Source organism: Otolemur garnettii, unplaced genomic scaffold (genome assembly GCF_000181295.1).
Source record: "Otolemur garnettii isolate 467f Iridium unplaced genomic scaffold, OtoGar3 scaffold00028, whole genome shotgun sequence".
NCBI classification, from domain to species: domain Eukaryota; kingdom Metazoa; phylum Chordata; class Mammalia; order Primates; family Galagidae; genus Otolemur; species Otolemur garnettii.
The window spans coordinates 583,979-605,942 of NW_003852423.1; the positions used below are offsets into that span (position 1 = coordinate 583,979).

Below are 21,964 nucleotides of genomic sequence, written 5' to 3' on the forward strand. Positions count from 1 at the left end.
ATTTAAAAAAAAAAAAAAAAAAAAACAATGAAGTTTTAACTAAAACAGAAAAGCAAACCAAAACTATTAAATACACCTCTCCAAACATAAAGTTTGCTTGTCCCTTTATCTAAGGTCACCATCCTGCTTATAGGTCTTCCATGTCCACTCTTGTCTTCCCCCCATTCCAACTGCCATAAAGCACTTAAGAGTTATCTTTTTTGAAATTTATGTATGAAATGAAAGTATAAAATGAGGGCTTTAAAATCTCTTCATTAACCCTGTTTGTTATTAGGGTTAAGCCCAAATACATTCTCTAAGATCTGGCAAACCTGAGCCCTTGCTTATTTCTTCATCATTAATTTCACCTTCTTCCTTCTCTATTCTGCAGGTACATTGGCTTTCATTCCACTTGACAAATATGCCCCTTCTCACTTTAGTCCTCTGCCAACATTGCTCAGACCTGTGTCCACTCTACAAATTTCCCTTTCCTTACCTATATTCGCTTGATAATTCCCTCTTATACTTTAGAGTTCATCAATTTCACATGGCACCCTTCATAATCTATTTCCCTCTGCTATTCCCTCAGACTAGGTCTGATCTCTAGTTACATATTCTAATAGAACCAGATTTTTCACTTTTTATAGCACTTACAAATTGCAGTTAAATACTTTTGGGAAGGCATGGATCAGCTGTGTTTGTTGTACGTTTTTAATAGAGTCTTCCATGTTACTCAGGCTGGAGTGCAGTGACAAAATTGTAACACTCAGCAGCCTCGAACTCTGAGCTCAAGAGACCATATGCATACCACCATGCCTAAGCCAACTGTGGTGTTCTATTCACAGTTTTACCTCCAGTTACTAAACAATGAATACTGAAGGCTTTGAATACATTATTGATTTATTGATCCCTCTTTCAGGATCAGAGCACTATTTACAACAGGTGCTTAAGAGAATGACTGCATATAACAGTTGCTTCTTTTGTTTTTTTCTTTTGAGACAGAGCCTTAAGCTATCACCCTGGGTAGACTGCTGTGGTGTCACAGCTCACAGCAACCTCAAACTCTTAGACTTAAGCCATTCTCTTGCCTTAGCCTCCCAAGTAGTTGGGACTACAGACACCTGCCACAATGCCTGGCTATTTTTTGGTTGTAGTTGTCATTGTTTGGCAGACCCAGGCTGGATTCAAACCCTCCAGCTCTGGTGTATGTGGCTGGCACCTTAGCTGCTTGAACAGCCAACAGTGGCTTCTTAAAGCGTGAAAACACATACTGAGAAGCTCTTGACAAGGCTACTCAATGTCAATGCCTCAAAATAGCAAGAAATGTCCCAAACATGTAGCTGAAACTGGAATTAATATTATATCAACTGCCTCACTTATTCCATCTATTCTAAACAGTGTAGAGCTCATCATCAGTAATACAAAACAATACCATAAACTGTATTTCTAGAAAGAGCACTAGACAGGCACAGGGGCCCATGATTTGAGTAAAGACTCATCATTTCATTAGTTAGGAACCTGAGCAAATTACAACATTTTCTGGGTTTGTTTTCTCCAAGGACATGTATAGCTTTGAGTCTATGGCTACCAATATATTAACTAAATAAAGTCACACACACACACACCAAGTTTACAGAAAGGTGGTAATTGGTCAATTGGTAAATGTGAATATTGGATCAAAAAAGGAAGTTGTAAATACATTTCATTTTAACTTACATAAATCTTTCAATGTAGGACTAAGACCTTTTCTTCGACTAAGGTTCTACTGAATGATATCCATGTGCTTCTATAGTGAATACACCACAAATTGTTCCAACACTGCAAAATCTATAGTTCCTAGTTTCCTTAAAATAGCATGACAACTAAAGACATTTATGAACAAATCTGAATGTAGTTAAAAGTTCTCTCAATATTTCAGAGTTGTATTTTGCACACAAAATTCAATTAGCTTTGAAAAATTCCAAATTAAGTAACTTTTCATAGAAACTACCCTACCATATTCTTATTTCTTCAATGTAAGTTGAGTTAAACTACATGATTATAATAAAAAAATATAACTGAGATGAACAGACTTAGAAACAAATACAGCTTTATTCTCTAAATTACCAATGTTCAGTCATATCACAGATTAATTATATCAGACTTTCTGCAGGTGGGGCTTAGGCAAGACCCAACTGACTTTTGATAAGTCTGAAACTCAAAAGGTAGAAACAGAATTGGATAAAAGCTAATGGGAAACAGTCTTAGCCTAGCCATAATGCTAGGGATATTAGTCACAGAAGGATTAGAGAACACTGGCTAGCTAAACAGTTGTGAGAGCTTTCACTACAGTGTACAGAATTGGTATCATTTCCAAAATAACTTTTTGTTGGAGAACCACACACACAAATAAGTAGATTAATTGATACACTGTAACTTAAAGAGTCTTCATTAAGGAGGCTACGTTTAAATCTTGATGAATTAGTATTTACATGGGAGAAGAAAGCATATAGGAATGAATAAAGAGGTGACTGAACATGGTAATATATAAATATACATATATTCAAGGGTCATCTTATAGACTTGCCTGACCAGTGAAGAGGGTGACTGGTAGGCAGTAAAGGCAATCTTCAAATTCATGGCAGAAAACTTTCCTAGAAAAAGTGCTTTATGTCAAAATTATCAGTAATACTTGCTTTTTCCCATTGAAACAATCCTATAATAAATGTTATGTTTCTGATGCCACGTAAGTTTTTCGCAGAAATGACTAGTAATGGCCCGGCGCCTGTAGCTCAGTGAGTAGGGTGCCAGCCACATACACTAAAGGCGGTGGGTTCGAGCCCAGCCTAGGCCTGCTAAACAATGACAATTGTAACAACAACAACAACAAAAAAAAAAACAGCTGGGCATTGTAGTGGGCACCTGTGGTCTCAGCTGCTTGGGAGGCTGATGCAAGAGAATCGCTTCAGTTCAAGAATTTGAGGTTGCTGTGAGCTGTGACACACCAGCACACTACCTAGGGTGATATAGCGAGACTCTGTCTCAAAAACAAACAAACAAAAAAAGACTACTAAGACCATATTTTAAAGCAGTGACAATGGTAAACTATATACTGCATGTGTATGCATAAGTACATGTATGTGTGCTATATATGTACACAAATGTATGCATATACACATGTACACACACAGATCCAGAAAATCTTAGTATATACATTAAAGGCTTTTGTAAAAGTATGTTAATAAGGTAAATAATCACATAAAATTACAATAATATGTATACATATTAATCTTCTACATGTCTTTATCTTCTGTATTAATCTTCTACATAACATCTTTATCTTCTATGTAAAAAAATCAGAAAATTTTAAAAAAATCATTAAAATAGTGGAATGCCTAGTTTTTATAGGTAGATTTTGACAAACACCTTTGAAGCGATTTTGAGAAAAGCTTTATTCCATTAGAGGGCTTTGTTAAACTGACAAGACATTTTTTGTTAAGAGAAAACAAGCAAGTATATTATCTGTGAAAGAAAAAAATTCCTTCTTCCTTTAACCACTGAGTCAGACACTAACCCCCCTCATAATTCACTATTCGAAAGGATATACTCTTTAAAATACATAAAATCTTTTATTTGTTTCCATTCTTCAGGAGTCCTTAAAGAACAATTTTTTTTTTTATTGTTGGAGATTCATTGAGGGTACAAGAAACCAGGTTACAATGATTGCATTTGTTGGGTAAAGTCTCTCTTACGATTGTGTCTTGCCCCCAAAAGGTGTGGCACACACCAAGACCCCACCCACCCTCCCTCTCTCTGCTCTTCCTTTCCCCCACCCTCCCTCCTTCTTTCTCTCTGCTCTCCCCTTCCCCACCCCCACCATGTCATTAATTGTCCTCATATCAAAATTAAGTACACAGGATTCATAATTCTCTATTCTTGTGATGCTTTACTAAGAATAATGTGTTCCACTTCCAGCAAGGTTAATACAAAGGCTGTAAAGTCTCCATTTTTTTAATGGCTGAATAGTATTCCATGGTGTACATATACCACAGCTTGTTAATCCATTCCTAGGTTGGTGGGCATTTAAGCTGTTTCCACATTTTGGCTATTATAAATTGAGCTACAATAAACAGTCTAGTGCAAGTGTCTTTATGCTAAAAGGATTTTTTTCCTTCTGGATAGATGCCCAGTAATGGGATTGCAGGATTAAATGAGAGGTCTAGTTTGAGTTCTTTGAGGTTTCTCCATACGTCCTTCCAAAAAGGCTGTATTAGTATTCAGTCCCACCAGCAGTGTAAAAGTGTTCTCTTCTCTCCATGTCCATGCCAGCATCTGCAGTTTTGAGATTTTTATAATGTGGGCCATTTTCACTAGGGTTAGATGGTATCTCAGGGTGGTTTTGATTTTCATTTCTCTAATAATTAGGGACGATGAGAGTTTTTTCATATGTTTGTTAGCCATTTGTCTGTCTTCCTTAGAGAAGGCTCTATTCATGTCTCTTGCCCATTAATGTATGTAACTGTTGGCTTTTTTCAAGTGGATTAATTTGAGTTCACTATAGATCCTAGTAATCAAGCTTTTGTCTGATTCAAAATATGCAAATATCCTTTCCTATTGCGTAGGTTGTCTATTTGCTTTGGTTGTGGTCTCCTTAGCTGTACAGAAGTTTTTCAGTTTAATTAAGTCCCATTTGTTTATTTCTGTTGTTGTGATTGCCACAGGAGTCTTCTTCATGAAGTCTTTCCCCAGGCTGATATCTTCCAGTGTTTTTCCTATGCTTTCTTTGAGAATTTCTATGGTTTCATGCCTTAAATTTAAGTCCTTTATCCATCTTGAATCAATTTTTGTGAGTGGAGAAAGGTGTAGGTCCAGTTTCAGTCTTTTACATGTGGAAATCCAGTTCTTCGAGCACCATTTATTGAATAGGGAGTCTTTCTCCCAGTGTATGTTCTTGTTTGGTTTATCGAAGATTAGGTGGTTGTATGATGTTCGTTTCATTTCCTGGTTTCCTATTTGATTCCAAAAGTCTATGTCTCTATTTTTGTGCCAGTACCATGGAGTCTTGACTAGAAAAGGATGCTGGATTTTATCAAATGCTTTTTCTGCATCTATTGAGAGGATCATATGGTCTTTGTTTTGCTTCTGTTAATACGGTGGATAAAGTTTATGGACTTGGCGTATGTTAAACCAGCCTTGCATCCCTGAGATAAAACCTACTTAATCATGATGTATGACTTTTTTGATGATAAGCTGTAATCTATTGGCTAGGATTTCGTTGGGAATTTTTGTATCTATGTTCATTAGTGATATTGGTCTGAAATTCTCCTTTTTAGTTAGGTCTTTTCCTGGTTTTGGTATCACGGTGATGTTTGCTTCATAGAACTGTTGGGGAAGATTCCTTCCTCCTCAATTTTTTGGAATAATTTCTGCCATATAGGAATAAGCTCTTCCTTGAAGGTTTGATAGAATTCTGATGTGAAGCCATCTGGACCATGTCATTTTTTTGTTCGAAGATTTTTTAATTGTTTCTTTAATCTCAGTGCTTGAAAGTAGTCTGTTCAGGAGTTCTATTAGCTCCCTGGTTAAGTCTAGGGAGAGGATAAGCCTCCAAATATTGATCCATTTCCTTCACATTGTCAAATTTCTGGGCATAGAATTTCTGGTAGTATTCAGAGATGATCTCTTGATTTTTGTGGCATCAGTTGTTATTCCCCTTTATCATTTCTGATTGAAGTTACTAGAGATTTTACTTTTCTATTTCTAGTTAGTGTGGCCCAAGGTTTATCTATTGTATTTATTTTTTCAAAAAACCAACTCCTTGTTTCATTAATTTTCTGAATGATTCTTTTGTTTTCAATTTCACTGATCTCAGATTTAATTTTGAATATTTCTTCTCTTCTGCTGAGTTTAGGCTTAGATTGTTCTTCTTTTTCCAATTCCCTAAGATGGCTTGTAAGTTTGTTGATGCACTCTCTTTCTGTTTTTTCAATTGTAGGCGTCTAAAATGATAAATTTTCCTCTCAGAATTGCTTTTGCAGTATCCCACAGGTTTTGGTAGCTTGTATCTTCATTGTTGTTATGCTCAAGAAGTTAATGATTTCCTTTTTTATTTCTTCCTGCACCTAACTGTCATTCAACAGAAGGTTTTTTAATTTCCATATAGTCACAGTTTCAGGGGTTGAGTATAAAAAACAAGAGCCTTAATCAAGCTACAGTAAATGAAAAAGGGGGAAAAACCCCACAAAATCTGGGGCTAAGTGTGCATCCTCTTAAATGTGATGTTAAAAAATCAAACTCATGGTATTAACTGTTTTAATAAACAAGAGTAGTGGTAAAATTTATCAGAGAAATGAAACATTCACAGACCCAACAGTGAAGAATATAAAATTATGTGAAAAAATTAACATGAAAGTCACAAGTGAAACTTATATATTAAGTATTCACTATTCCACCTTGTATAAACTATGATATAAAGCATTAGTTTCAAGATCACTTTCAAAAACTTACATCTATAGTTTAAAAAACAATTCTTATTTATTACATTCATGAGAACACAACAGCAAAGAAAAACAGGCAAATGAGTTGTTTTTAAAAGTCATTCTAGATATCTATTACTGATTACCAAATGTTTCTATCTCTGACTATAAAGTAATATATGTCTTTTTTCTGAGACATAGTCTCACTTTGTCACCCCCAATAGAGTGCTGTAGTGTCATAGCTCACAGTAATCTCAGACTCTTGGATCAAGCAATTTTCTTGCCTCAGCTTCCCAAGTAGCTGGGACTACAGGCATCTGCTGGCTGTTTTTAGAGATGAGATCTTGCTCTAGCTCAGGCTGGTCTCAAACTCATGAGCTCAGGTGATCCACCTGCCTCAGCCTCCCAGAATGCTGGGATTACAGGTGTTGAGGCACAGTGCCCAAAGTAATATATGTCTATTTTTTAAAACATAATTCCCTTTAGTTTTTCTGTATTAGCTATAAACAGTAACAAACTCACAATCCACTAATATTTTAGTGTATTTCTTTTTAATGTCTCAGCTATTTATGTACACATATTTATAATTTTTATATAGCTGAAATCATACAGCATATACCACTTTGTATGATTTCAATTCCAACATATTTCCTGAATATCTAATAGTGCTTCTTACATATTTTAATGGCTACAAAATTATCTGTTCCAGGGGTCAGTAAGTTTTTCTCAAAAGAGACAATTAGCAACTATTTCAGGTTTTGCATCATTTCTGTCACAACTAGTCAACTGCCATTGTAGCACAAAAGCAGCTATGGACAAAAAGCAAACAAATGAGCATGACTGTCAGATAAAACTGTATTTGGTAAAAGAACTTAAATGGACATTTCTCTGTAGGACATATACAAATGACCAATATATAAAAGGTGCTCAAAATCATTAACTATCAGGGAAATGCAAACTGAAACCATAAACTATGATATTAAGCATTATTTTCACTAGTTATACCAGTAGGATGGCTACAATAAAAGACAGACAATATAATATTAGCTATGAGCTTGTGGAAAATAAAAAAAAGACAACAATAACTTGACTGTTGTTAAGAATGTGGAGAAATACAAACCTTCCTACATTGCTAGATGGAATGTAAGAAAATGTAGCCACTTTGAAAAAGTTTGCAGTTCCTCAAAAGACTAATACTACATGACCCAGAAATTTCATTCCTAGATAGATAGCCAAGAGAAATGAATATTCATCCCTGAGAAACTTGTACACAAATGCTCATAGTAGTATTCGTAAGATCAAAAAGGTAGAAACAACCCAAATTTCCATCAACTAATGAACAGATATGTAAAATTTGTTCATCAGGTCTTATCAGCTGAATGGAATATTATTCATCAATAAGGAGTAAGTACTAACACACATACAACATGAATGAACCTGGATTATAGTAAGGTTGATTATAGTATTATAGTAAGTGAAAGAACCAGTTCCACAAAAACACATATATCATTTCACGTATACAAAATGCCCAGAACAGGCAAATCCAGAGAGACAAAGATTAGTGTTGCCTACAGCCAAAAGCTTAAGAGGACACAGAAGTGACTAATAGTGGGTACAAGGTTTCTTTGTGAAGATATTAATATATTCTTAAATTGATTGTGATGAAGGTTGCTAAAGCCACCAAGTTTAGGTAAGTGACAAGCCAAAGTCTATGAATGATATAAATACATATTTATTACCCCAGTCTATTCTACAGATATAAAAACATTAACATACTACTTCTTCTTTTAAACATGTAGATGGATTCAAGTTGTTTTTTGCTATGTTGTAATAAACATGATAATAATTCATCTCTCCAAGTAATATCAAGTTGTGAGCTAAGTTTTCAAATGGCAAAGTATATAAAATGGCAAGAGTATTTAACTTACTAAAAATTATTTACTCTTGCAAATGTCCGCTATTTGAGTTGTATTTGCCTTTAACGAGTCTAGGGATGTGTCATTTATTTTCATTATTTCTATGACAAAATATAGTAGGAAAATTGTTAAAGGAATATATGCCATCATTTCCAAAAACAGTTACATCTTTAGTAGCATAGCCAGTGAATCTTGGAGCCTACATATCTAGACCTCCTCATCCTGTGGGAAAACCCTCATGAAAGAACACAGTAGCATTAAAATATACTGACTTTCTAAGTACACAAGAGACACAAGCAGAACCTTCTCTGAAGAAGACAGATGAATGGCTAACACATGAAAAAATGCTCATCATCCCCAATCATTAGAGAAATGCAAATGAAAACCACCCTTAAATTATCACCTAACCTCAGTAAGAAAAGCCCACAATATAAAGTCTCAAAGCTACAGATTCTGGCATGGATGTGGAGAGAAGGGAATACTTTTGCACTGTTGGTGGGACTGCAAACTAATATAGCCTCTTCGGAAGTAAGTATGAAGACTCCTCAGAGCTAAAAGTAAACCTTCCATTTAATCCTACGATCCCATTACTAGTTATCTACCCAGAAGAAAAAAAGTCATCTTACCATAAAGATTTTTGCACTAGAATTTTTATCATAGGTCAACTCACAGTCATCAAAATGATGGGGAATCAACCCAAGTGCCCATCAATACATGAATGGATTAATAAGCTGTATTAAGTGTGTACTTAATAGAATATTACTCAATCACAAAAAGATGGAGACTTTACAGCTTTTGTATTAACCTGGATGGAGTTGAAGAACATTCTCCTTAATCAGTATTACAAGAATGATAAAGCAAATATCCAGTGTACTCAATACTAACACGAAACCAATATATAAACGACTACACACTCACATGAGAGAAAAAAAATTCAAGTGGGAAGGAGGGGAGAGGGAAGGATGGAGGCAGATTGCTAAACTCTTACTTAATGGGCAAAATGTAAGGGTATACAGCATACCCCCTGGGTGAAGGGCTCAGCTACAACTTGGATTTTACCTAACAAACACAATGAAATCTAATCATTTGTACCCTATATTGATCTACAAATTTTTAAAAAATGAATATACTGACTTTCTGCTAATCTTGGGGCGAAAGAGACTAGAAATGGAGGAATTTGCTAACCATATTTCACTTTCAAGAGCAACAGTAAGGTTCCTTGCTCACTTAAATTCCCTTACAGTATCTACATACTATCCTTATCTTCTTTCTTAAGACTTTGTTCATACTGTTCTTGTTTCCTAACATGTGCTTCATTTCCATCTATCCAAATACATCTATTCTTGAAGACTAGTTCTGTCCCATGACATCATCATCAGTTACTCTGACACTGTCTCTACATGACAAATTACTTCAGTGCCACACATATGACTATTTTATTTCTCTCCATTTCATGTGCCTTAATTCTGTCGTCCCAGCTTTCCCTACCTCTCGCAAAAAAAGCTAAGACTAGGTCAAAGAATCTATGTACATAACCTAAGAAAATAATAGGCAATAGCAACAATTAGTAACAGCAAAGTTAACACTTACTGAATACTTACTGAACACTTACTATGTGCCAGATGATGGAGGCACAGAAGCTAACTTGCTTAAAATGTCATTTTTTGGTTGATAAATACTTCATGGAACATTTTGTCCACATCATCTCATTTGTCTCTTACAACTCTGAGAATACTGTAAGTATTAATGTTTTACAGAGATTTTCCAAAATTTACACTGTATACTGTAACTTAATGGAAGAGGTAGAATTATAATACAGATCTACCCTTAGCCAGGGGTCTCTATGTTATGTCATAATATCTTATTTAAAGAGAGGATAAAAATAAACAAGTTATCAAACATTACTTCCCCTAAAGTTCCAGGCTACTTCACACCCAAGTTCCCCAGAGAAGGAGAACTCAAAGGGGCTTAAAAAAAAGGATCCTCTACTAAACTGCTACTAGAGTAACAGGTAGTAACACTAATATGCATTAGATATTATTGCTACAAAGTAGCTCCTCACATGTGAAGTCATTTAATCCTAACAACAACTTGATAAGAAGATATGTGTTATTAATCCCAGATTAAAACAATGTGTGTGTTTTGTCCATTCAAGGCCACAAAACTTAGTAAGTAATAGAGCTCAAATCTAGGACTTTAGATCCTTGCCCTTTTCTATTTTACTCAAAATTTAGCATTTCATTTTATGCTGACATTCTCTAATTGTTTCTTGAATTGATGAATAAATATGAACATTAGAAATCAAGTAGTTCAAAATCTTTTCTGGATTCATAAGCCCTTTTTGAAAATCAAATCTATGGAAGCACTCGATCGGAAAAAACCCATACACATTTTCAGGTTTATGGATCCCTGCTGGAGAGCCCTATAAAAGACTGAGTTGAACAATAGAAGTGATAAGTAATGCTCCTGTCACATGATTCACAGTGCACAGCACATAGGAAAGAAGCATTAAGGAAGTACTGGAATGGCTATAAACAGACCTAAAGATACTGGCACTGGAAAAAGTCACGGAACCTCTGCTAAGACATATGTATATTTTCATAATAATATAAAAGACCAATGTAGAAAAGTCATTCACAAAAAGACATAAATCAACAATTATTTAGTCTTACTGTATGCTAAAGGCTTTACTTGACAGAATATTTTAGTCTCAAAGCAGTCTCTGAAGTAGTTCTTATCAGCTTATATAGTTTGTCAAAAACTTAAACAGCAGAAGACATAAAGTCAGATCATTCTAGGATAGAAGAAATTTGGCTTTTCCAGTAATCACCTAAATATTAACTATTTATTGAGCACAGAATGTTATAGAAAGAAAAACAAAAACTTTAGACATGAAGTGAAAAGAAGAGAGAGACTAGGGGATCAAAAATAGGTGAGGAACTGCAATACTGGGAAAGAAGGACAGGAAACTAAAATAAGGTGAATAACCTAGATCATAATATTTGATGGGCAATAGGAGAAAGAACACAGGAGATGTTAGTAACAATCTGATTCTAACTGAACTCTAACTCACTGGATAACATTAGACTAACCATTTAATGCTTCTAGAACTTAGCTTTCCTCATCATGGGTGTTGGATGGCACAAAAACTTAAATTTCTAAATTCTTTCATGATTTTCAAAACATTGTCACAGTATTATTTTCATTTCACTCCACTAAGCAGGGACTTTGCTTTATTCACCTGGCTGGTATAAAACAGGCCCAAAATGTGAGTTGAATGAATAGATGAATTCGATCCTGACAATTATGCTATGAGGAATGCAGAACAGGGCAGGTATTATTATACTTATTTCACATATAAGAAAAACCATGAGCAAGAGTTTTAAAACACTTGCTCATAGTTCCACCGCTAAATGGTAGAGCCAGAATACAAACTCAAGTCTTCAGATTACTACTTCAAACCTCCTTCCAGGTCTATACGTTTTAATATACTTTTAAACAGGCAGGTGCAAGAATAATGAATTCTTCTTATTCTCATTGTTTCAATGAAAAAAATCATTAGGATAGTGTTATTACAGAAAGCAATGAATGAATAATTTATTCAGAGAATTCCATTAAAAAAAGTATCTAATTCTCAATAAACTTGCATATGAAAAAAAACAGAAAAAATCCAATTGCTGATCTTTTTTGATTATACCAACTATATTTTCTATGTTCCACAGTGAGTCTGCATCTGCAGTTCTGGATAGCTACTCTGCAAATGCTTGCTTCTTATTATAATGGAGACAGAGGGAAAATCTGTACCTATAACTAAGGTTACTATTCAAATTATGAATCTTTGCAGGGCTCCTCAATGATCTGAAGTGGAGAAATACATCCCATCCCCCAACCCCAATCTAAAACTTTAAGATCAACTGAGTTGTAGAGGAAAGATCCTGAGAGGGCATCATGAGCTGGAAATATCTATCAACATAGGAAAAAACATACTAACAGCCCTAGGGCAAAGCTCTCTAAGACTCTCAGGATCACAAGGTTGAATAAAGAAGCTAAGTGGGTAGGAAAAGAAGCTGGCTAGAGACCACCACCTTCTAATTTAAGAATATACTCAGGACCATTGTATGCAGCATCCTACCTTGAAAATAGAGACCAGAAGATAAATCCTTCTATATGCTGAGTAGCAAAATCTTCTAATTTAAAAAAAAAAAAGCCTGCAAACTCATCCAAAAAAAAAAAATCTTTTCTTTGAAAAATAATTTCTAGAGCATTTTCCCATCATAAATGTTGCCAAATTAAAACCTTTCAAAAATTAAAATTAAAGTCAAGACAGTCTGAATAGATATGATAGCCCCCAATCAAAAAATCAAGTAATTTAAGTACAAAAATGTAAGATAAAATACTGTATACTTCTTGGTTTGTAAAGCAAGAATTTTGTCATATCTCACAAAAAAAGTTTCTTAAAACAAACTCATCAAATATATGTCTCTTCTGAAAAACAATAAATAAATAAACTGAATGTTCTCCACTGACTTACTATTCCTTTAGTTCCTTCTCCTCCGAGACGACTTCCATAAAGTAAAGTGCCAAAATTAAGAGAATAGTTATACCGAAACTACAGTGGGGAAGAGCAATTCTATTGAAATTAATCCATTTCTATTGCACTGAAATAGAGTATATGGGGAAAAGGAGGTAGAAGCATTTTCAATTAGTGAGGTAAAAGATTAGAAAAGTCAATTTGGACCCTGAGGAAAAAACTGGCAAGACTAGAAGAACAAGGCTTAATCAAGGTAAGTATTGTATAAAAACCTCAAATCTAGAGTAATTCAAAGGCTTTAAAAATTCCAGTTCTATAATCTGGGAGTTATCATACGATAATAATCCTCTATTCTACTTACCTTTTAAGAAACAAGTACGCTCCCACTTGAAAGTTGTTCCCCCTACTGGTACAAAAAATATACCTAAATTTCTCTGCATAAATATAATGTTGGGTCCTTACCTAGTAGCAAACTGAATGAGTGCATTTTGAAGAGTCTGTCTAATTTCAAGAAGAAAAGATTCATCATCACTTAGTGTATAATACCAGTACTGGACATAATCCCTCAAGGAAAACTGGATAACCTGCAACAAAATATTGGGAAAAAAATTAACATTTTAGGATTTAAAAAGTAACAGTCATAAACTAAAAACTAAGATTCTCTACCAATATATATTTACTCTCTGCATAATAAATTGTGGTGTTAAATATCTACCTTCATTACAAAAGCATCAACATGCTAAAAATCATTTTAAAACTTTTAAATTACTAACCCATTGTCCAAATTTTTTTTAAATTAAAACATTATCTGTGGCCAAGTTTAGACTCAAATTTAAGTCAAGACAGAGTCTACATAAAAAATAAATTTTCAATGCTATAATAAAAATTTTTTATCAGTTTAAAGGAATGAAATGAAAAGTAATGCAGGTGGACCTTAATTCTCAAAAAACTCAGTTTTTCCAAGATTGTATCATCAGATCCACTGCAATCTAATTACAAAATGATATGGGAATTTACTTAGTTTTACTAATACCTTTGATAAAGCCAATAGTATTCATTTAGATTATAAGTAGCAAATAAAACAATTCAAGGTACAATTTTGGCAAATCAGATAAACCAAATGTGAGTTCATTTATAAAATAAATGTTAAAATTTTTAAGTAGACATTTTTATAATGATTGTATACTCAAATCAAACAAACAACAATGGAAAATATTTGGGGGGAGATAATATCTTACCTAATTCTAATTTTAAAATATTTTGAACCAAATTACATATTTTATTTCCATTTTTAAAAAGTAATAAAACATAGAAAAAAAGTTGATTTACCAAGCCACTAAGCTTGTTCATCAGCAGTGACCTAACATTTTAACTATAAACTTATTACAAAAGTTATCAAATATGTCAATAAAAACTTTTTTCTAAATGCAAATTCAATTGAAAGGCTTTCATATTAAGTAAACCACTTCATTGTAAGTGAGTTAATAAAGCAGCACCTTCTAGTACAAAATGCAAAGATAACATTATCATAAAGTTATAGTATATTAATGAAATGCCAAAAAGCATCATAGTATATTTTCAAGAATACATGTGGCACACAATATATGGAATTCAAATACCACATACTGAAACTCACTTGCTGGAGAGGTTCATCAATTATATTGGCACCTGTCAATCTTCTATCAATCTTAATAGTCCTGGCTTCCCGTTTCATTTCTTCTAAGCACTTAAAAGAAACCATAATATTTTACTGATAGTTTCTTGATTTAAAATCTCACCAGTTTAATTCAAATTGAGTACTCACTACAACTTCCCGTCACTATCTTCGAGTCAGTAAGTACCCTCATTTCTTGAGACTCTAATATAAACCAAACACTATTTCTCAAGTTAACAAAATAGGCACCCAGAAAATAAATCATTATCCTCAAAAATTCAACTAAATCAGCAAACTTCAGAACGTTGGACAACTGAAAAAGTAGAGGTATATCACTGCCATATTACAACCAAACTTTAACATATTAAACTGGTACAGGTGAGTCAAATAAATACCTGTCTTTACTAGATACTCTTACTCTTTCTTCTCTCTCCTAGCCCAAAACAGTATACCAGTTACAAAACGAATACATTTTTAAATTGATCTTATTTAGGAATGGTTTTTAGCAATTAAGGAAAATATATTTCTCTACATCTTAGTCTTCAGAAAGATCAGTGGCCTGAAAATGGCAATGAAATGTAGAAGAGTCTTAAATCAAAAATATAAACCAAGGCATATATATATGTGTATATATACACGTAAAAATACATGCTTCAACTTACGAAACCACTAAGATTTTTTCATAAAACATACTTATAAAATATAAGTCATATTTTGGGAATAGTAAATCAAAAATCACTATTTTTTATACCATCTTCTAAAACAGGTTATAAAGATTTAACTCATTTTGACTATGATTTATTACTATTAAGAATCTTAAGTCTTAAAATATTTCCCATTCTCTGTAAGTACCACTCAAGTGAATGTACACTAAAAATAACTAAGAAGTGGTTAAAAAAAAATGGTTCACTGCAACTTGTAATCAAACTCAAAGAATACTCATTAACAAGAGTCCTAAAGGAGGAAGAACAAGTTTCAGATCATAAAAAAGTTGTATTAGAAAAAATCAGTTTATCAATACAAAAGGCAGTGAGATAGAGTAAAATTCTTTTACTTCATTAATGTGAAATAAAACTGTACACTCTATCCTTACATCTCCTAAATGTTAGTATATAATGAACAAGTTAGTAACTATAAAGTTAAGTTACTGGCTCAATCCAAGCCATTTGTTTCTCTTCATACAAGATGAAACCTCCCAAATCCCAATTTTAATTTTACTTAGAGTATGATACTGAAAAAAAAATGGAAAAATCACACCATTCAAGATGATAAAAATTTGGCCTGATTATTAATACTAAAGAAAGTGCATAATCTAATTGCAAGCTATGTTTTTAAAAGTGAAGTGTCCATTTTGCCCCTTTGTTTTTACGCAATTTATTTCATTCAAAACAGAATATTCTTTGACATTTGTACAAATTATATGCATGATGTTTTGAAATCACTCAAATTAAACTAAACAATTTCTATTTTTCCTCAAATTTATATTCCTACTTTTTACATCTGACACTAAGAAAGGTTTCAAGATGACTTATTACATGTATTTTCTAAGCCTGATTGAAAAATATCCCATAAATTTTACAGTGAGCATTAAAGAATTATAGGAAAATCTGTTGAGCCATACACAGATGATCACACTATTACTGTTGCAAAGAACTAGACTTTGAAGTTTCATATTCCTTCACACAATTTACCTTAGGAACCCCAGTTGATGGTGGAGGAAGAAATGAGTGTTCACACTGTTCTAGGTACTTCTCTGAGTTTGTTTTTCCAAACAGGAAAGTAACCACTAAACCCCTAGGGGAAAAAAAGTTAATCACAGATATAAAAACAAAGTTTTTCAGTAATTCAATATTTCTCCAATCACGTGCTTCAGAGTTCATAAGATGGCTTATCATTTATTAAAAAGTCAGTTTATGACTTTGGGAAAGCAAGAAATTAACAGATTTTGTTATATTCTTAAGTTTAAAGCAACTATAAACATTTTGTGAATTATATAGTATCACTTTTCAAATGTTTAATCAAATATATTTCATAAAGAATCTCAGGCAACATTTTCAAACTTAAGAAAAATCTGTCTTCCTTTATCCTAGGTTATCTAATAACCAAAGATAAAGAGAAATGAGATTTAAATCTATAGCTAAATTGCCTAATTATATAGCTATGTTAACTAATGAAAGCAAAGTATTAATATTAAAAACTTGCCACTATGAATACAGAATAAACAAAAGTTATAAAGGCAAAAATGTACAGTTTGGCTAAGGCTAGAATTAAGAAAAGAAATAATGAATATATCTCAAAAAGGTTAATTATTTTTTAAAGCAATTACAGGATCGAGGTAATATAAAGTCTGATTGAGAACTACTTCACTGTAGTATTAACTAAATGTTATCAATATTTCCTATATTTAAAATTTACCAATAAAGCTAAGTGCCGGAAATCTACCAAAAAAAATTTTTAATCTAACAAATGATCTTACATAATAGTAATCTTACAGTAATTCAAAGACTGTAGGAGCAAGAAGAGAACAGTGAAAAATAAATATTATTAGTTCTCAACTACTGAAAGGAAGATTCTCAAAGGCCTCTGCTTTTTGTGGCTACCTGCCATTTCACTGGTCTTCAGTACAGGTACCACAGTAATGGTGGGGGTGGAGAGTAAGAAGAGAGATAAAATCAAATAGGTTCACATCATTAATTCTGTTTTTGACTTGTTTATAAAAGGCTGGCCTCAGAATTATTGGTAAATTTCATTTGTGTTTTATCTGATATTATTACTAAGACTCAAGTTGGCCCTATATTTCAGTTTTGTCTGGTTATCAAGCACATTTACAGATACAATAAAATGTTTTTATTAACACCGTATTTCTAAAATCATTAACATGAAGCAGCCCGGTAAAACATTAGCCTTTGCTCACCACTGTACAACAGTAGGAAGGCAAGGTAAGGAACAGTCTCATCTTATAAAGAAACTTATAATTTAAACCATAACATGTAAGTAAAAACAGATGCTACAAATAATTACACAAATACAACAGAATGTCATGAAATAGTCATAATATAGTAATGACAGTAGCCCACAAAAACAAAAAAAAATCCCTGAATTATTTTATTTCCAAAAATTATCTTAATATTAAAAAATAGGGATTAACTTTGACTATAAGCAAAATAAGTACATTATCAACATTTTAGATGGGTAAATAGCAGGACTTAAAAACTTTAAAAGTTAATTTTATTAGCAAAAAAACAAAGAAGTTCCACAAGAAAATGTATCAGTTCCTTTCAAACTTCCACTTTAAAAAAATATATATATCTCTAAAACTTATTATACAATTAGAAAACATACTAAAACTAATTATTTTTGATACATGAAATGTAGTCATGTTACTAAAAATTGCTACTTAAAATCCTGTTTTTATTCATTAAATTTATAAAGTATTTAACTATACTAAGTTACATTATAGAAGGGACAACAATCGTTCTTCATAACTACAACCAAAATAAGAAAGATCTGACTCAGGAATTATCATACTTGTTGACTGACCAATACTGAGTAATCTGGGAATGCTTCTGGGTGACCCGCTAGCTAGTATAAGCAGAAATCTTATCATAGTAATGAGTTGCACTGAGATCAACAGACTCTGGACACAAAATGAGTTGCACTGAGATCAACAGAGTCTGGACTTAAGTCTCTTCAACTTATGAACTTGAAATTTCAGATCTCACAACATGACTCAATAATACTATCTAAAGAGTTTTATAGTACCTCTGCCATATCTCCCAGTATCCCACCTTACCTAAAAATTCTTTACAGAACTTTGTCAGCATTTAAAAGATTTTTAAAAATTATTTATTCATAAGTTAAAAGATTCAAAAAGGGAATAACAAAGATTCTCATGACTTTAAATGAATAAACTTTTCACTCTTCTCTCTTCCCCAAATACTATATGAGCAGCTTGATTAAAAGAAATAATTCTCTACCCTTCCACCTTCCAAGGGCTCCTTCCTTTGCCTACAAAGCTTCATTATCCTCCCTTTCCAAAGTTTTAGGAAATATTCTGAAATCCTTTTCCTTTGCTCTTCCCAAGGGCTTACTTAGTGAAATTAAAAGAAACTTCTCTCTTTCAGAAAATCAACTCAAGACAAATAATCTCCTTTCATTTGATAATGAAAAATCCTATTTTTATTCATTAAATTTATAAGGTATTCAATTATACTAAGTTACATTAAAGAAGGGACAACAATTGTTCTTCATAATTAGAACCAAAATGAGAACCTCTGGGGAGAGGTACAACCATGTAGTTTTTCAACCATGCTGTTGCCTTAATTTGTGACTGAGGAGTAATAATTAGGAAGCCCATTTGGCTACTCATCTCTAAGATCTCCAATCATCTTTACCATCAATAAAAAGGCACTAAACTCCATGTACTGGACTCTTATGACTGAAATACATCTAAATGTTGTATCATATCTAGGCAATTAATATAAAAATACTAAATCTAACATATAATAAAAGTTTTATATAGAGTCTTTGACATAACTACTCAACTTATGTATTATATAATTCATACTTATTCAAGAAGCAGTGACTGTTCTCTGTAAAATGACAATATGACTTTCAAATCTGTACTCCAAAAGAGGTGATAGGTAGGAAGAATATTCAGAATCCAACATTTCAGTGTCTTACACAATCTCTCTAAGCCACTATTTATATATGCTATTCCCTTCATTTAAATTCTCTAAACCTACATGCTCAAAAAGCTCCTCAAACATCTGGCGAGTCAACATTTTAAAAATAAAGAACTATGTTCATTCTACAACTAATTACATAAACATGTAAATACATACACACAAATTAATAATAAAATACTCATTTTGACTGAGCTATGCTGGTGGTGAGAGTGTTCAAGTAACAAGCATCTTACTTGTCTATACATTTTCTTTTCTTTTTTTTTTTTGCAGTTTTTGGCCGGGGCTGGGTTTGAACCCGCCACCTCCGGCATATGGGACCAGGGCCCTACCCTTTTGAGCCATAGGTGCCGCCCACTTGTCTATACATTTTCTAACATTTTCTTAAAATTCTTGTCTGCAAAAGAATTTATAATAAACTATGAAACTTCCCTTGTAAAAGTTTATCAACTTATGGGAAAACATAAACACTGTAAACAAAATGACTATAAAGAAAAGACTGCAAAATAAGGCTTTTATATGAGTTCTCTTGGCCACAATGACAACATTCACTAATAGAAATAATTAAGATTTTTTTGATGTCTAATCAATGAAATACCGTCTATAATCTAAAACAGGTTATGTCAGTTCCATTTAAGTTATTTATAATGGACTAGAAAATTTCAACTTTAAAGAGGGAATAACACCTAAAGAAATAAAAAAATCTTTAAAACTTTTCATTATTTTCACCAAAAAAGTCCATATTTTTGGAAATTGAAATTTCATTTTTGAGGATGACTACCCATACTTCTGGTACAAATAATTACCATTACTTTTTATTTCTATCAGTATCTTAATTTTATTTTTTGTTAATTTTAGTGAAAAGTTTATAAAAAATAGCATTGACAAATAAATCACACTTCCACTTCACACAGTCATTGTTTTCATTTGAACAAGACATGACACATGAATTGTAAAATTATCATTGAGTATACTTACCCGCCCACAAAGCAGAGGATATAAAATGCCAAATAAAATATTACAAAGGGTCCAAAGGTTATTAGAAAAAGGACAATGCCAAGGCTTCCCCATCCCCATATGGATAGACTGGCCTGAAATAAAGCAAAAACATATACATAAACAAATAAATAATTCTCCATATTAAAATGAAACCAACAAAAACTTTATATAGTTTTAAATTTCTCCTTTCAAACATTTATGGTTTCAGTAAATGTTAAAATATTTGCTTTTGGAAATGTAAAGTATACTCTTGAAAATATATGTCCAAAAACACTGTTCAAAATTTTTATGTTTAGAGATTTATAGAGCATCAGCAATGATAAAAAAAGAAAAAGCCAGTGGCAATGCCCAGGTACAAGAAGAAATAAATAGTTACAAACTGTTGAATGGAATGCTGACATGAGAAATATAACAAAGTACTTATTAAAACATTTGCATATTTATATATGCAAAATAATATACATATAAAAGGTTAAGGAGGGCCTGGCGCCCTGTGGCTCTATAATCTTAGCACTCAGGGAGGCCAACGTAAGTGGACAGCTTCAGCTCAGGAGTGAGACCAGCCTGAACAAGAGTGAGACCCCATCTCTACTAAAAATAGAAAAACTAGCTAGGCATTGTGGCAGGTGCCTGTAGTCCCAGCACCTGTAGATCCTTCTGAGGCAAGAAGGATCCCTTGAGCCCATTAGTTTGAGGTTGCTGTGAGCTATGATGACATCCTGGCACTATACCCAGAGTAACAATGATTCAAAAAAATAAAAAACAAATATAATAAATAAAAGGATAAGTAGGCTAAAAGTTATACTCATTTAGAATTAATATTCATTTTAAAACTAAGTCCTAATATACATACTGCATACAGGATTTTTTAATGTAAGTTTCCAGATCATAAATTTTATGTCACTGAAAATAGTAATATTTCTCCTTTACTCAAATTGTGTGCAGAAATTCAGACAATTATAATTATAAACCTTTCAACTTCCAGTTACCAAAATCTACCACGAGCTTAAAAAAAAAAATCTCTAAAAAATCTTCAGCCTTGGGTGGCACCTGTGGCTCAAAGGAGTATGGCGCCAGCCCCATATGCAGGATGTGGCGGGTAAAAACCCAGCCCTGGCCAAAAACTGCAAAAAAAAAAAAAAAAATCTTCAGCCTTAATAAACAATAAGAAACCCCTATTTTGTACAGAAGTATACTATTTTATCCAATAAAAAATACTCCTTTTATGTACACAGCTATGATTTAATTAAAAAAATACTCCTTATGTTGAGGGCAAACTGGATTCTAGGAATTTAAGTCATTATGAATAAATAAATATATTTGATTCAGTAAGTTCCTACATCCATTTGCCTTGCACTGGAGGTAGTACACAAAGGAAGCATTTGTCCCACTCATGCCATCAAGAAGCATAGAGAAGACTGCCTTATAGCAATGAAACAATCAGACACTGAACCAAAATAATAGAAAGCATTATAAAATGCTAAACTGACAAAAATTAATGACCAAAATACTATAGAATAGACAATAAGTACTGTGGATCATGAAAGAAAGAATTTTATTTATTGATTCATTCATTCAGCAGTCATTGGCTGCCTCCTATGTATTAATACTAAGCACAGTTCAAGGTGCTAAGGACACCACAAGGAACAAAACATACCCTCCTAAGTCTACACTCTAGAAAGAAACACAAGCATGCCCTCCTTGGTTCATATTCCTTCATAAATTTACATTCCAGAAGGGGGAGA

The 21,964-nt window shown here is 32.9% G+C and overlaps 1 protein-coding gene across 5 annotated transcripts in view; it reads right to left on the bottom strand.

Annotated features, from left to right (window-relative positions):
- SNX13 (sorting nexin 13) overlaps window positions 1-21,964 on the bottom strand; it is a 161,999-nt gene that overhangs the window by 90,979 nt on the left and 49,056 nt on the right. For 4 of the 5 annotated variants that reach the window (XM_023512416.1, XM_003788482.3, XM_023512417.1 and 1 more), the window contains exons 2-5: window positions 20,199-20,311; window positions 16,227-16,329; window positions 14,518-14,607; window positions 13,344-13,465 (exon numbers count right to left, since the gene is read on the bottom strand). In XM_023512416.1, the coding sequence (XP_023368184.1) occupies window positions 13,344-13,465; window positions 14,518-14,607; window positions 16,227-16,329; window positions 20,199-20,311 (428 nt within the window). Of the gene's footprint in view, window positions 1-2,545; window positions 2,613-13,343; window positions 13,466-14,517; window positions 14,608-16,226; window positions 16,330-20,198; window positions 20,312-21,964 lie in introns of those variants that run through there. The other variant, XM_023512419.1, reaches the window with a different exon arrangement.